Source organism: Amphiura filiformis, chromosome 6 (assembly GCF_039555335.1).
Source record: "Amphiura filiformis chromosome 6, Afil_fr2py, whole genome shotgun sequence".
NCBI classification, from domain to species: Eukaryota; Metazoa; Echinodermata; class Ophiuroidea; order Amphilepidida; family Amphiuridae; genus Amphiura; species Amphiura filiformis.
Genome location: NC_092633.1, coordinates 67,484,085 through 67,500,186, shown reverse-complemented (window position 1 = coordinate 67,500,186; position 16,102 = coordinate 67,484,085). Strand labels below are relative to the sequence as shown.

The window sequence follows — 16,102 nt, the reverse complement described above, 5'->3', positions numbered from 1 at the left end:
CACTCTTTATTTCTACCAAGTTTCAATAGCCTGCGTTTAAATATTTCTGAGATGTCAACAATAAAAGCAAGTATTCAGAGGTAAATTTCGGTAACCGAATGTTACCTCTGAATACAATTTGACATCATGACAGTATTGTGAAACACCGCCATTCATGCCAATGCCCATATTGGTACATAACGAAGGCCTGTATGTTTGCTATCAAATCATATGTCAATGAAAGTTGCGAATTCACATACATGCCCACCATGCAAAACTGAATACGGCTTAATTGTTGAAAAATATGTACTGAAATAGACGACGGTCTGCTCATTTGAAAGAAAAATCAGATTCAAAGAAGATTAGAAAAGGGGATAAATACTTGGATTTGTCAACTGTCATGTGTGCTTCATTTTAAATGTTTACCGACCTTCTGGTGTCTGAGTAATTTGTGTCCAAATTGATTTATTCGAAGGTAACTTTTGACGTTTTCGCTAAGGTTACCTACTGAATACCATGGAAAAACGACTGTTCTCATTGTCTCATGATCTAGACAACATAATGATGGACCCTGGTATAAAGCTAATTGTAGTTGCCCTCAAACGAAAGGCCACAAGACGTAACTGACTCCAAGATGGACTTCACAAGTCTGCAATAACGGTTTTAAGCGAGTTGTGTGCAATTAAGCAAATTAAAGTCACTTTAGTGCCTTTGTTTCTTACTTCAATACTCTTTCAACCGCTGTGAACCGACATTATTAATACATGATAGGGTCTAAAGTATCAATAAACGCACATAAAGAAAATGATACATTCAAAGTGCTTTATAAAATGAAGTTTTGATTGGGATATCCACCAAAAGTCTAATTCTTACCTACAAATACTGAAATGTTACTTACGAATACAGCATAATACATGACATGTGTAATGAAGTGTCGCTACCAATGGAAATTAATTGTCAAAAACTTTAAGCGGTACCCCAGGACACTATTATTACCCATATACGATATCACGGATTCATTCAACAATTATTTATTATGTAAAATTGCTGATTAACTACTTGTATATCAAAATGAAGTGGTCAAAATCTTGCTAAAAGCATCAAAAAATTTTGATCTAAGGTAATAGCATTTATTCATTTGGACGTACCATCTGAAAGAGATCTAAAACTACCATTTTATTAATTAGTTACCATAATAGCAAACTTTAAACCTCTAAACTCAATATAGATATTGTTAAATCGCTCATGTTACCTACGAATACCGGGTTTGTTCACCTTTTCATTGTATAAAGCGTTAGGTGTATGCTTATAATTCCTAATATTCTTGAAAACATATATCCTACTCGTTCTTATACAATGTGTAAATTGATTCATACTCATTTGATAAATAAAATACAGAAACTGACCTAAACTTCATTTTCAAAAATAAACTAGCATAAATTGACTAAGATCATATTGATCGCGTTATAAAAATAAAAACAAATATTTTCTGGTTGAGCTAGCATTTTCCTGACACCCTGTGGTCTACATTACACGAAAAAAAGCGTTAATGGGAATATTCCATTTGTTTTAGGTTGATTAGTATTGCGATAGTGAAAGCATCCTAGTGGTATTCGTAGGTAACATTGGGTTTTGATATCACATTTACTATCACACGTCCTGGATTTATTTTTCAAGATTAGTAATGGCACTTTTGGTTCCTATAAGGCCAATATGTCATCAATCAATGGGCAAAAGGAAAAAAATGTGGAGACATTTTTATTTCGGACTTTTATTTTTGGCCCGTGGACACTTTTGGTTGGATTCGACCATATTCACATTTCGCGGTACTTGGTAAGAACCCTTGTGTGTATCCCCAATTGCAGCATGAAATAAGTGTCTGTGAGAGCGACACTCTGCCACACCTTTGTGTCCAATTCGATTCCCCAATTGACTGGTAAGAACCCTTGTGTGTATCCCCAATTGCAGCATGAAATAAGTGTCTGTGAGAGCGACACTCTGCCACACCTTTGTGTCCAATTCGATTCCCCAATTGACTGGTAAGAATCCTTGTGTGTATCCCCAATTTCAGCATGAAATAAGTGTCTGATTGTTATATTCTGCCACATCCCCATGTAAACAAAAGAGAAATATGAAGATATCCTTATTTCATGGTTCTTCCCCAATTGACTAGTAAGAATCCTTGTATGTATCCCCAATTTCAGCATGAAATAAGTGTCTGTAATTGGTCGTATGTCATGAATATTACACACTGAAAAAATGACATAAACGTCACCAATATGTACTGCAGTAAGCATAACTTTTATTCCTTACATTTAAAGTGCACACACGTATATATTTTTGGAAAGCTTATTACAAGGATGTTAGATACGGCAAAAGAGATCCAATATTCAGGGCGGTAAAATTCCTATAGGGTGTAACATAAAAAAAAAATACATATTTTGAAATTTTAATATACCTGAGTCATCTTTTTCTCCCAAAATGTACAAGTCAAAACAGATGTGGATTTAAAAAAATATGACAATGGCCCACAAACAAATCATAAACGGGACGACTGGTGGTGTTCTGTGTTGATCATACAGGGTGGTCAAATTCGACTGTATTTTTTGATGCAAAAAATTAATTTGAAGATCAATTAACTTCTTTATTTAAGTAGCAGTCCTATATTTCATCACTGAAAATGTAAATTAGAAAGAGAAATACATGAGTCGTGAGTTTCTGCCCATAGTTATACTCAAATATTAAGTATACAGGGCGTTCAACATATTATACAGGGTGATTATGTTTGACTCATTAGTACTGAAATTCATCAAAATTAAACAGGTTTAATGTAGTAAGTGTAGTCATGGAATACAAACTTCATTTTCTTCTATGTAATTAAATGGCCCTTTGTACATTCTGTTAAGTACATATATTATTTGTCATCTCTATGCAAAATGGTACTATACAGGGTGACTTTAAATATGGTATATTATTAGGCGGATATTGAGCACATATTGTCTTCATGGTCTTGAACCCGAAGTACAAATTTATTGTTTTCATGTATCATATCTATTCCAACATAAAGAACACAACCTGTTGGAATAACCACATTTGAATCATGCTTAGCTTGTTTGTATACATCCTTTCCTTCAATTCCCTACACTTGTACAGGGTGTCCCCCCAAAAAAGAGGCCCCACATTGCGCCCTCTTTTTCTCCTATTTCTGAAAAGTTGATCAAATATATTTTGGTATGTAAAGAAACCTACAATCGTTAGCTTTAATAAACCAAAACAATTATTTCAATTGGCTCATAACTTTTGAAGATATGTCCTTTTAAAGAAATGTATCCGTTTTTCACTCTGTCCACAGAGGAGGTTTGGCTACTTCAAAGATTGAAAAGTGCATATACCATGCATGAATATAAAACATTCCTCGATGACAACTTTATAAAATAACAACTTTATTTAAGGGAATGGGCTTTACCGGTGGGCTTATGGGTTATGGATTTTGTTAAGTGTCATTAATTTGGGCGAAATTGATGTGGGATGGGACTTCTTTTGCTATACTTGCAATTACTTATGTTTTTCTCGTTTCTTGCTTTCTTTTTATTGACAACATAAGTCATTTCTCTCTTTGGAATAAAAGGTACCCCTGAAAAGGGCTGTTTAGTTTGTCTTTGGTTCTTTTGAAGTGAGTTTACTGTGCTGCTCTGCCCTCTCCTGGTTGCCTCCGTGATGAATACAGGTTTCAGGCCTAGTTCTCATTGCATTAGTTGCGTTGCGTGCAATCCTTAAGGCGTTGTGCGCCGGATACTTGCGAATGCAGCAATAATCTGAGGTTGCGAAGATGTTTGAAGCTAGCTGGTGATCCTCGCTTATAGTGAATGCTTTCCCAAGACGAATGCTTTCCCAAGACTAATGCTATTATCTATCCATGTCATTAACCGTGTGTTTCGTTTAAATCTTTGATGTAGCCAAACCTCATCCGTGGACAGAGTGAAAAACAGGTACATTTCTTAAAGAGGGCATATCTTCAAAAATTGTGAGCCGATTGAAAGAATTGTTTTGGTTTAATTAAAGCTAACGATTTAGGGTTTCTTTACATACCAAAATATATTTGATCAACGTTTCAGAAATAGGAGAAAAAGAGGGCGCAATGTGGGGCCTCTTTTTTTTGGGACACCCTGTAGTTCAAATGCAACACTAATGCAATACTAGTCCAAATGTGCTGGAAATGGTTTTATTTTTAGAGCAGACCTCTAGCAATAAATTGATACCAAATACTTTGAACACAGTCAAGTACTTTAAGAATAAACTTGAATGAAACTTGACAAAAAATGGGTCCCCCATTTTAGCGTACCCAGTTCATGGCATACGACCAATTGCAACATTCTGCCACACCCCCATGTAATCAAAACAGAATTGGAGATATCCCTACTTCCCCAATTGACTCCTGTGGGAATCCTGCCATGTTGAAGGGAAATGTGGCAAATATTGCACAAGTATAATTTTTCCAGATCTGAAAGAACCCCAGGACTGGGAGAATTAAAACATACAATGTACTTTCAGGGTTCCTTATTATTTCATTTCATTTTAGCTCTCAATACTTTTCCTAAAGTAGCTAAAATTGGCTTTAAACATTTATATACACACCCTTCCAGAACTTGAGAGGGGTTGTTCACATTTTATATGAACACACTCCGTTTTCCCCTCTTTCATGTTAAAAACTCATTTGGGTGTGTATTGGTGTGTGTCCACAGTTCCAATGTCCCCAGTTAATATGTTAAATACCCATACACACTTCCAGAACTTTACATTTAAAATGGGGATATTCTATATCCCCATATTTCATGTTAAAAATCTCATTGAGTGTGTATTGGTGTGTCCACAGTTCCAATGTAAAAAATCACTAGGACAAGGAATTTGACATTTGTAATTCCCACTACAGATTGTTGATAAGTAGGGTATACCTACACATAAGCAATAAAAATTTCAAGCATAATGTCATGCAATAGGTTGTCCCCAATTTCCTACATCTCTACCCATGTCCCCATTTTCAGGGTTATGTGGGTAGGGGTGGGTGGGGGTGTGTGTGTTCGGAAAAAGCTTGTGAACGCGTTATCTTGAGAACCGTAAGTGCTATGATGATGAAACTTTATAGGGGGAAGCATGACCAAAGGGTGTCGACCTGATTAGATTTAGTAGCGTGGCCAGATGTTCTCGACCTGATTAGATTTTCAGCGCAAAATATGCTAATTAAGTACCTAATTTGCATCATTTATGCGTATTTGATGCGTATCAAGCAAAAAACCCCTTGTGGACAGCTTATCTGGAGATCCGTATGGGGTACAGTGACGTAACTTGGTGGGGAGTAGCGTGGCCAGATGTTCTCGACCTGATTAGATTTTCAGCGTAAAATATGGTAATTAAGTACCTAATTTGCATAATATATGCGTAATAAGCAAATTACCTTCAAAACAGATTATTTGGAGATCCGTATGGGGTACAGTGGCGTAACTTGGTGAGGAGTAAGCGGGGCCAGAGGTTCTCGACCTGATTAGATTTTGAGCGTAAAATATGGTAATTAAGTACCTAATTTGCATAATATATGCGTAATAAGCAAAATACCTTGTGAACAGATTATCTGGAGATCCGTATGGGGTACAGTGACGTAACTTGGTGGGGGGAGTTGCGTGGCTAGAGCTACTCGACCTGATTAGATTTTCATGAGGTCAAAGGTCACATACAAGGTCAAAGGTCAACTGAGGTCACCAAATCTTTTAATTATTAATTTTCAACTGTGCATCACATATCCCAATAACAGCTTGATCGGTCATGTAATTAAGGAAATATGACGACTTTAAGATAGTCGCTTTCTTTGTAAAGTATAGCAAAGTAGCACTTTCAATGAGTGATAACTTTCGTAAAGGAAGCATCTTTCTGTTTTGATTTATTTGATGAAATAGTTCTTTGGTATTGCCAAATTTGATTTTTCAGCGCAACATACTTTATCCAATTTCGTGAGGTCAAGGTCACATACAAGGTCAAAGGTCATCTGAGGTCACCAAATCTTTTAATAATTAATTTTCAACTGTGCATCACATATCCCAATAACAGCTTGATCGGTCATGTAATTAAGGAAATATGACGACTTTAAGATAGTCGCTTTCCATGTAAAGTATAGCAAAGTAGCACTTTCAATGAGTGATAACTCGTAAAGGAAGCATCTTTCTGTTTTGATTTATTACTTAGATGAAATAGTTCTTTGGTTTTGCCAAATTTTTGGAAGGTCATTACGGGGTCATCCGAGGTCACTCAGGGGTCATCTGAGGTCAAGTTATTAAAAACTCGTATGGGCATGAAACTTGATGGGTACAGTCAACATTTCAAGGCAAATTTTTGGAAGGTCATTTTGGGGTCACCAGGGGTCATCTGAGGTCAAATTAGTAAAAACTGTCGTATGGACATGAAACTTGGTGGGTACAGTTACCATCGGCCAGATAATCGTGCCCAGCCGATAACCGCCAAATTCATTTACCTCTCTACCAACAGTTATCGCAAAAGCAGGCGGTCACAAAAGCAGGCGAGACTCGTGGTTCGAGAACCGCCTTGTAGGACTTTGTGGCTTGTACTAATGAGATTTTCATATTGTGAAATTGAAACATTAGCCAAAGGCAATGACATGTGCAAGAAATGCGTATCAATTTCTAATTTCATGTCTGAGAGCCAACAAAACTGATTGCTGTTGTGGGGATTCTAAATCGGTCATGTATCTTATGATATCTAAGCCTACGTTATGAAATGACAGTTTCACTTGGAGCATTATCACACTAGCTAATTTACATATCTCATGTGTGATAATAATATCTGTTATTAAATCCACTTTTAAAAATTGTCATTGTATACAAACATCCTGCAATGCACCTTTAAAACCATATTGTCAAAAAAGTAAATTAAACAAACTTGCGAAAGCAAATTCCATTTCAGTATTATTTAAATGATTTTGTTGCTTATTTTCTTCTCATCATGACAGGATCATTAGACAATGGAGAATTCTCAGAAAAAGACTGGCCAGAAAACATGGACAGCCTGGACCCATATCCAAGAAGTAAAGCTTTAGCAGAAAAGGCTGCTTGGGACTTTGTGAAAGAACTCAAAGGTAAATATTGTGAAATGAATGCAGGGAAAAACCATTTCTAAAAGCAGATGTAAATTGATAGCTATATCAGTAGTCATGTAAAGCTATTTGACACTTTAAATTGACAGCTGCTCATGTGAGTGTTTCATCATCACTCCCTGCAATTGGTAATGCAAGCATTCAGAAAGATTTGTTCACTTTTCATTTATTTATCGTACTTTTCTCAAAATCAATTGTGCAGCTTTCCCTGCTCATCTCTAACAATTCATGAATAAAATCTACATTTCATTTTTTTAGAAATATTTGGTCATTGATCATATGTGCTGTCAATACAGTACTATAATATTTTGACGAGCGCTTACTACCGTGATGTTGCAAAGTCAGAGCTAAAAACATGTATAGCGCAAAGTTCATAAAAAAAAGGAAGGTTTTTATTTCAAACTCAAATTGCTAGAATTGTACATTAAACACACCTAAACAGACACAATGCAATTTGCAGGCAGCAGCTAAATCAGCGCCAATATTGCAACATTGAAACAAACAACTATACAAACATCCAATCCAACCCAACCACATCCCCCAATAAGGCAATGAGGATAAAGTGCCTTGCCCAAGGACACAACACGCTGGCACGAGCGAGGCTCGAACTCACAACCTATGCATTATGAGTCGGGCGCCTTATCCACTCGGCCACACGTGCTCCCAAAATCAGGTGGCCTCAGCAGCCAATCGGAGACAAGTGCATTTCAACGCACTAAGTTCTGCGATGTTCACTTAAAATATGCTCTCATCAAAAGTTTACAGGAAATGATTATAGTGGTTCATTTTGCAGTAGCTCGGGCTCTATGGTATTCAGCCAGGCCCTTCAGCGGTGTCCAACTGCTCAACCTGATTATCGCATAGAAGTAACTAGGTCACGCAATGCTGCGCAGCTTGATCGGTGAATGAAGTGCCGATGTGATGATGACATGACACATGATTCAATTAGCCAATCAAAACCCCACTGCCATGTTTACATTGTAAACAGTGCCAAACTGGTAGACCGCTGAAGAATCTTACCGAAAAACTATAATAATGCGACACAATGTAATTCAATAACCATGCCATTAACTTTATGCTAATCCTTTTATTTTGATTTTCAGATGAGGACAAAATTGAGTTAGCCGTGATCAACCCAACTGGCGTGGTTGGCCCCGTACTGAATTCAACTTGTGGGACAAGCGCTGAAATAAGTAAACGTTTACTGGAACGTAATCCAGCCATGGTGATCAAAGTGAACCTTCCAATGATTGATGTAAGAGATGTAGCAGAGGCTCATGTGAAGGCACTCACTCTCCCAGAAGCTGCTGGTAAGTGGCTATTGTAACAAATCAAAGTGTATGCTTCAACCCATTTATAAAGTAACTTAAAACCAAACAAGTATATAACAAAATATTAACTTTTTTGGTATTTTTTCTTTTGTTTTAATTTGCCTTGATATGTAGTCTAATTGATGTTAGAAATATAAAATATGTTTGAAACATTATTTTTTATGGCCTCAATAAACCTCTTAATAATACTAAAATAGGCCCTATCATCACAGTGCTAGGGCTATGTCAAGATTGCTACTTAAATCAAAACGATTATTATCATGAATTTTTATGCAAGTATGAAATACTGTATTCTAGGCAACCTGAAACTCTCTTATTTTGATTGCAACATTGCGTGAAACCTTTGGTCTTTGATTAAGCAGTTGATAACCTTGGGTTGCATCCAAAACAGCCGCTTCAGGATTTGCTTATGTAAGGCGAGTTTCTTGTTGACTACAATATTTTGAATTCATATTTTGCTAGTGGAACTCAGTAGTCCAGATCTATCCATTTCCATCCATAAAAAGTGGAAGAGGTGTGAGAATATCTTGGAATTGCAAACAAAATTGTCAGATTGTGCCAATTTCACCTGAATTTTAAAAATGTCAACAATATGCAGCTGGATTGACCATAAGGTGCAACTAGAATTGAGACGGCAGTAAATTCTTCCACAGGGGATATGTGGATTTTAAATGGAATAGCCCATTGGACCAAATAAAATGTATTCATATAAATGTGTTTATCATTTTGTGTATTTATTTTTACAGCAATCAGTAGTTGGATATAAGTTACATTTTATTTGTAATAATTAAAGAGACATGCAATTATTGATGATATCGCTGATTATTTCATGATGCTCGTATTCCAGGTAACAGACATCTTTTGTGTGCTGGTAATATGTGGTGGGCAGAAATGGCTGACATACTCTCCAAGGAATTCAAACCACAAGGTATGAGGCCAGGGCATTCAATAAGTATTGAGTATAAAAAATGTGTCACATAAAATGAACCAAAATGACATGATATACTCTCAATTCCAGAAAAATACAGCAATAATTTTTTGGGATTAAAGTTTTAATTATTGGTAATAAAATAGAATAGAAAATGTGTTTCCTAAAATTAAGAGTGTATACTGATCAGGTGACGAAAAACAAACCAACCTGTTTTCTGTTTTACCGGGCCCGACCGACCCAGATTTTATGTTGTGGGAGATTTTGTTTTTAATTTACTGCTATAATCATGTGAAATCAGCCATTTTGGGGCCAAAATTGATTGATTTTGACTGACAAATTTTGAAAAAAAATTTGGAACATTTTCAAAATATATTTGTGAAAAAATCATTAAAATTGTTGCCACATTTTCAAGCTTTCAGTGATATTTTAGCTTCCAGAAAAAAACCCTGACCGACTAAACCTACTGGAAAATTCCATCCGCCCTTAATACAGGGTTTTTGTTGTTTTTTCGTCACACATGTTTTGGCCCTATTTCCAAAAATTTGCCAAATTAACTTTATTGCAAGTTAGATCCAAATAAACGATTAAACTATATATTGTATTTGACAAAACAGGATATCTTTTTTTAATCATCAAAAATTAGTACTCTGGAGTATATAGCACACCACAAAATAAATTGTGCACATCCCTATCTGACCAAGTGCTTAATGCCCCAAACCACAAGTCATTAATCTAAAGGCAATACAAATAAAGGTTTGGTGTGTCTGTTTTTTTGTGATAGCTGTGCTCTATTGATGGCTTACTTTTAACATATAAACAGTTAACCCCAAATGAGTTCTAATTTTGAAATTAAACACACAAGAAAGAGCAACTTTATTTCTGAAAGATCATCACTGTTATGACTAGTTTTGGCTCCACCACTGTGAAAATCAAGCAGCTTTGCCACCAAAAACTGCTAGGGTGGAAAATATTATCTTCCCGATAAATAGTGATTTGAATACACCAGGTAATTTTAACCAAATGGCAGAAATACCCGGGGAAAATTTTGCAAGGTTTTTCTTTATGCGGTTAATTTCAGAAGCGCAAATTAACAAGCCAGCCCGAATATTAGAAACCGCAAAACTGCTCCAAACAGTTCAAATCGTGAAATATTAATATCGTGAAAATATCACACTCTACAATACCTCTTACTCTTATTCTTAAGGGATGGGGTATGAACGTTTGGACAGTATTTATTGTGGGACATTAGAGCACATCAGACATATCGAATTGCATTCTGAATACGAAGAATGTCCTGATGATATCAAATAATTTTTGATTTTTTGAAATATGCAATACACATTTTATGGCAAATGATTAAAAATTGATATTTTTGATATTTAACAGTATTCGAAGTAAACTTTATAAATCTGATCATTTATACTTAAAGTGTATGTAGGTGGGATGAAAAGCCGATGATCAATTGAAAATTTTGACCTTTCGTATTGAAGATATGGATTTTTTTTTCCCAAAACACCAAAAAAAAAAAAAGGTCTTTTGGGGAAAAAAAAATCCATATCTTCAATATGAAAGGTCAAACTTTTCAATTGATCGTCAGCTTTTCCTCCTAGCTACACACACTTTAAGAATATATCATTAGATTTATGAAATTTACTTTGAGGACTGTTATGTATCAAAAATGTGAAAAATATCAAATTTTAATAATTTGTCATAAAATTTGTATTATATCATGAATTTCAAAAAATGAAAATTATTTAATATCAGAAAGACATTCTTCGTATTCAGAATGCAATTCGATATATCTGATGTGCTCTCATGTCCCACAAAAAATATTGTCAAAACGCTCATTCCAGATCCCTTAATAGATAACAAAATAAAAAGTTTCATGATGCGAAAATAGAAATAGGTAGATTGGACATTCACAACCTGAAACAAAATACTTTGAAAACAGTAAAGTACCCAGGTATAAACCGAAAGTGAATCTTGATTTTATTTTCACTCATTGCACAGCAGAGAAGCTATATAGAGCATAAAAAGTGTGTGTAAAAATACAATTTTTCAACATCTTATCCCATCTAACACAATTATAGATAAAGAAAATTACTAAAATCTACTAAATTTCTTTTTTCAGGATATAATGTACCGTCTATGATGGCTCCTAAATTTGGTTTGAAGCTCTACAGTTACTTCAACAGGGATACAAAAGCTGCACTTTCAAATTGGAATAAAGTTGCCAAATTTGACAGCACAAGGGTGAGTAATAAACATTGGTAAGAGCACTAATCTAGAGACACAGAGGTCCTAAGCTCAGATCCTAGCAAAAGATTTATTTTCTATTTCTTGGTCAACTTAAGAGTAAGAATAATATAAGAGAGTAGATCTTTGAACGTGTTCATTTGGAATCAACTGTTAACATGGTTCTTTTTAACAATTCTAGAAATCATTGAGTGGAATCCACTAATTGTTATGAATTCCCGTCGTAAAAGCCTATCCTACAACTAGTAAAACATGTTGATTACTCACATTTTCAGTGCCGTTTTTTAGTTGCTCACATTTATTCACTCAACAACATCTTTGACCAACTCATCACACCTTCTATGGCGGTTCCTGTTGCCTATAAAAGGAAACAGTCAGATGTGATGAGTTGCCAGTCTGAAAAAAAACCACTAGTGTAGTGGAGAAACGCCACAAAAAGAGTGAGTAATCAACAACATTTTTACTGGAATTGTTCAAAAGAACCATTAACAGTAAGATTTTCTTCCAGAAATCTGTGAACTTTGGCCCTGTGTAAATAATTTAAAAGTGTATAGTTGAGGAATCAACAATGTTCTTGTTATGATGACTGTTAGGATAAAATACTGGGCACAGTTAACCACAAGTACTTTCTTAGTCAGTATGTGTGGTTTAGCTTGTAAGTTCAAATTTCATTGGTTCTTGGGTGTTGACTATGAAGCCATATGATAGACTACAGAAGTCGCATATCACAGAGCCTACTGGAGGTGTGCACATAATTCAAATCACACGATGGCAGCATACAGAGCTAGCTGTTGGGCTTCTTGTATCCACAAAACGACTGCAGAACAAACATGTAAATTTTTTTCTCCTTTTAATGTGTAATATTTTTTATATCATATCACTTATACAGTCCAAATACATAGTTTAGGGACAAAGTGCTTGGTAACTGGAGGTCATCGTAGCCTCATTAGCAGCATATATTTGGCGCGTTGTAGGTATAATGCCTAATACACGCTTATGATCACAGTATGCGCAACTGAAGTTTTGAATAATTTTCATTCAATTTAGAACAAGGGGAATTCTCATGATGGTAACATAATGGTTTGCTTAATAAAATTAGTTTTTATTTATTAAAATAACTGACTAAGAATGAGAATTAAACTTTGGAATTTACTTTACATTTCTCTATTACTAGCATCTACTACTCAAAAGTTTAGACCTACCGATCATCTCGACACAGTAGATGATAGTGAAAATTCATCAATATATTTACTATTCTATAGTAACAATTGAATTATCCAGATTCAAGTAACCCTTTCATATTGCTTCATTACTTTCAGATGAAAGACGTCTTGAAGATTGAACCACGAGACCTGAAGGAATCTATCATTGAGATGGCCTACTCTGTGATTGAAGCTGGTTTTGTCAAGAAATCCAAGAAGTATCGAGGACCAGGTGGAGATGCTCCTGAAGGGCAAGAAGCAGAAGCAGCAGCAACCAATGGGGATGTTGATGCATCAGGTGAAGGAGCTAATGGACCTACAGAGAAGGCAGCAGAGGGAGAGACAAAGACGGAAGGTAAGCCATGGAAGAGATTAAAGATTTTTGCATAGAAAGTGATCACATCGCTTGGACATTTAGTTTTCTCAAAAGTGAGTCACAAAATGTTTATCTGTTGAAGAAAATCTTGCTTCCATTGGGATAAAAAAATTTACTTCTTTAATTTTACCTCAAAATTTCTTTTCTTTTACAGTAACAGAAGAAACTCCCAATGAAGAAACCCCAAAAGCAGAGGAAACACCCAAAGAAGAATCACCAAAGGAATCCAATGATGAAACTCCAAAGGAATCCAAAGAAGAAGAAACACCAAATGCAAAAGAAGAAACACCAAATGCAAAAGAAGAAGAAACACCAAATGCTAAAGAAGAAGAAACACCAACTGCAAAAGAAGAAGAAACACCAAATGCTAAAGAAGAAGAAACACCAAAAGAGGAAGAGACCAAAGAAGAAGAACCAAAACCTACCGAGAATGGACCATCAACGCAAGAGGAAGCAGCGGGTGAAAAGGAAGCAGAAAATGCTAACAAAGAGGAAGAGCCTGTAAAATCAGACAAAACAGAAACACCAACAACAAATGGCGATGCACCAAGCCAAGAGGCAGAAGCATGAGTTTGAATGAAATGAACAATTTAAAATTGTACAAATTTGCAGTACATGTAATGTATCATGTTTAATTTTTTGGATCATTGTATTTTATGCATGAAAAGCTGTTTTTGTTTTGTTGGTTTTATTAATGTGAAACAAAGTTTCAATCAAATAGTGATGTTTCCATGAAACCTAAGTGCTCCTTTTTAAAAAGTATAAACATAAATTTTATGTATTTTTTTCTTTGATGCAACTCCATAATAGCAACTTAAGGAAAATTGTTATTCAGATTTTTAAGTGAAAGCAAGTTTGTACTTTGCCAATAGCAGGCTCATATTTGAGGTGATGCTTTTCAAGACGTATATTTTGTTGTAATCTTTGCCTTTATTGGATATGCTGAAGGGACACTTTTTGGTCCCATGTCTGACAATCCAAAATGACAAATCTCCCTTAGTGAACAAATGGAATATGCTTTCTTCAATATCAATTCTTTGGTTGTTTCCTGAAAGTGGTACAGTTACTGGAAATATTTATTAAATGTTTCTGTAAATCCCATTTAAGCCTTTGTGAGTAGACCTCTGATGTCATCATTTCAGATCACATGAATGTGCACATTGGCAGTGAACATCATAACAGCACATTTCACGTATAGCTGTGCGTGTCTACCTGCAAAGGCTTCTAGGATTTACTGAAACGGTGAATTGTCATCTTCCTAAAGAAAATGGAAGATGATCATAATGTCTACTCTGCTTTTTCACTAGTGCTGCCAGCACTTTGAGCAAATCTTCACATTGTGAACTTGCTCTCATTGAAGTAACTGATTGTGCAAGAGAAAAAGCAGTATACAAAGTAATCATGACTGCTTGAGTACAAGGGTTGTTAAATATGGGTCAATATGATATAGGCTACATAGCTTGCATATGTATTGCTATCCTTCATAGGAATATTGCATCTCTAAAATTGGACACAGTGAATGTATGGCCTGTATGTGTGCCATGTGTGCACTTTTATTCGTACCTTTAAAAAAAATGTTGAAAATTGCCCAAAAAATGTGCATCAAGTTTTGGCATGCATTAATACCAAAAACCACAATTTTCTCCCAAATGGTGCTGAACTAAGTATAATGTAATTTGTTCAAAGGGAATTTGTTGGGATCAATACCAATGAACAACTCTTAACCAGCTTATATAATTTTGATGTATATTTTATATGTATTTATCGTATCAGTATTGTTTTGATAATTATGGTAATAATAATGATAATTATATCAGTATTATTATTATGTATGTTTAATCAAGTATGACCAATATATTGGGCTATGTTTCAAATTATATCTACATGTGCAGCTATGTGCATCCTTTTTGGTCATTTTTAAACTAAAATATTACTTTTTAAATTATTAACACCCTAAGTTATAGTAAACTTATTGTCATCCATCATTTAGTGCTATATTTCAGTCAATTACAAATTGCCCATGATGCTGTGCCAAGTCTTCCCTTATTTAAGGAGGGTGATCCCATTTTTCATATGGTGTTTTTTTTCTACACTACAAAGAAGTAAAAGTGTATCCCACAAAGGCCCATAGCATAGAACACAGTATTGTAGTGTACTGCCATTGGGGATGAGATTTATAGAATGTATGCAATAAATCAACTGGAACGGTATAACAATTGAAATGGCAGCCATGCTGGAGGACAGTTCTAAGATAGCTTAAGATGACAGAGGGACAGTTCTCTAGATTGATTCCACAACCATTCATACTTATCACCTGTTTTATTTTAGTATCATGCAAATTGCCCTGTGGTACCTTATGGAGGACAGAGTTTTTTTAAAATGAGGATGACTCTGAGTGACGTTGTATTGCATACCCTCTATTGCTTTTTTGTTCACAAGGCTGCGATCACATAGAAGTATACGGTACACACCGTCATCATCCCTATATCTTCGTGTTAAAAATTGCCGTGGTAGTACGATGAATCCTCGCGTTTTTCAACAACTACTCATGGTGATTTTGTTCGAGATAGGCCGTGCGACTCAGGCTATGCATACAATTTGAGATTTTGAGAGCCGGCCACACTGTTTCTATTCTATGTTTTACGATTTTCGCATGATCAGTATATGGCTGGCCGTAACACGCCTGGCGATGGAGCTGCTGCTACGCCAGTAGCTTACTTTTAAACGCTTCATGGAGCTAAATTGACCAATCATGTTAGATCTTTTCATTACGCGGAGCCAGTTGATGCATCATCGTTCCAGAGAGAGAAAACTCTTGCCAATATTAATGTCTACTATGTGGATTTTAAATGAATCGAATGTAAATAA

At 35.4% G+C, this 16,102-nt stretch overlaps 1 protein-coding gene across 2 annotated transcripts in view; it reads left to right on the top strand.

Annotated features, from left to right (window-relative positions):
* LOC140155888 (uncharacterized) overlaps positions 1-15,615 on the top strand; it is a 46,736-nt gene extending 31,121 nt beyond the window's left edge. The window contains exons 4-10 of one of the 2 annotated variants that reach the window (XM_072178888.1): positions 6,995-7,120; positions 8,242-8,448; positions 9,317-9,397; positions 11,532-11,653; positions 12,976-13,213; positions 13,389-13,553; positions 13,620-15,615. In XM_072178888.1, the coding sequence (XP_072034989.1) occupies positions 6,995-7,120; positions 8,242-8,448; positions 9,317-9,397; positions 11,532-11,653; positions 12,976-13,213; positions 13,389-13,553; positions 13,620-13,804 (1,124 nt within the window). In that variant the 3' untranslated portion in view covers positions 13,805-15,615. Of the gene's footprint in view, positions 1-6,994; positions 7,121-8,241; positions 8,449-9,316; positions 9,398-11,531; positions 11,654-12,975; positions 13,214-13,388 lie in introns of both variants that reach the window. The other variant, XM_072178887.1, reaches the window with a different exon arrangement.
* The last annotated feature ends 487 nt before the right edge of the window (positions 15,616-16,102 follow it).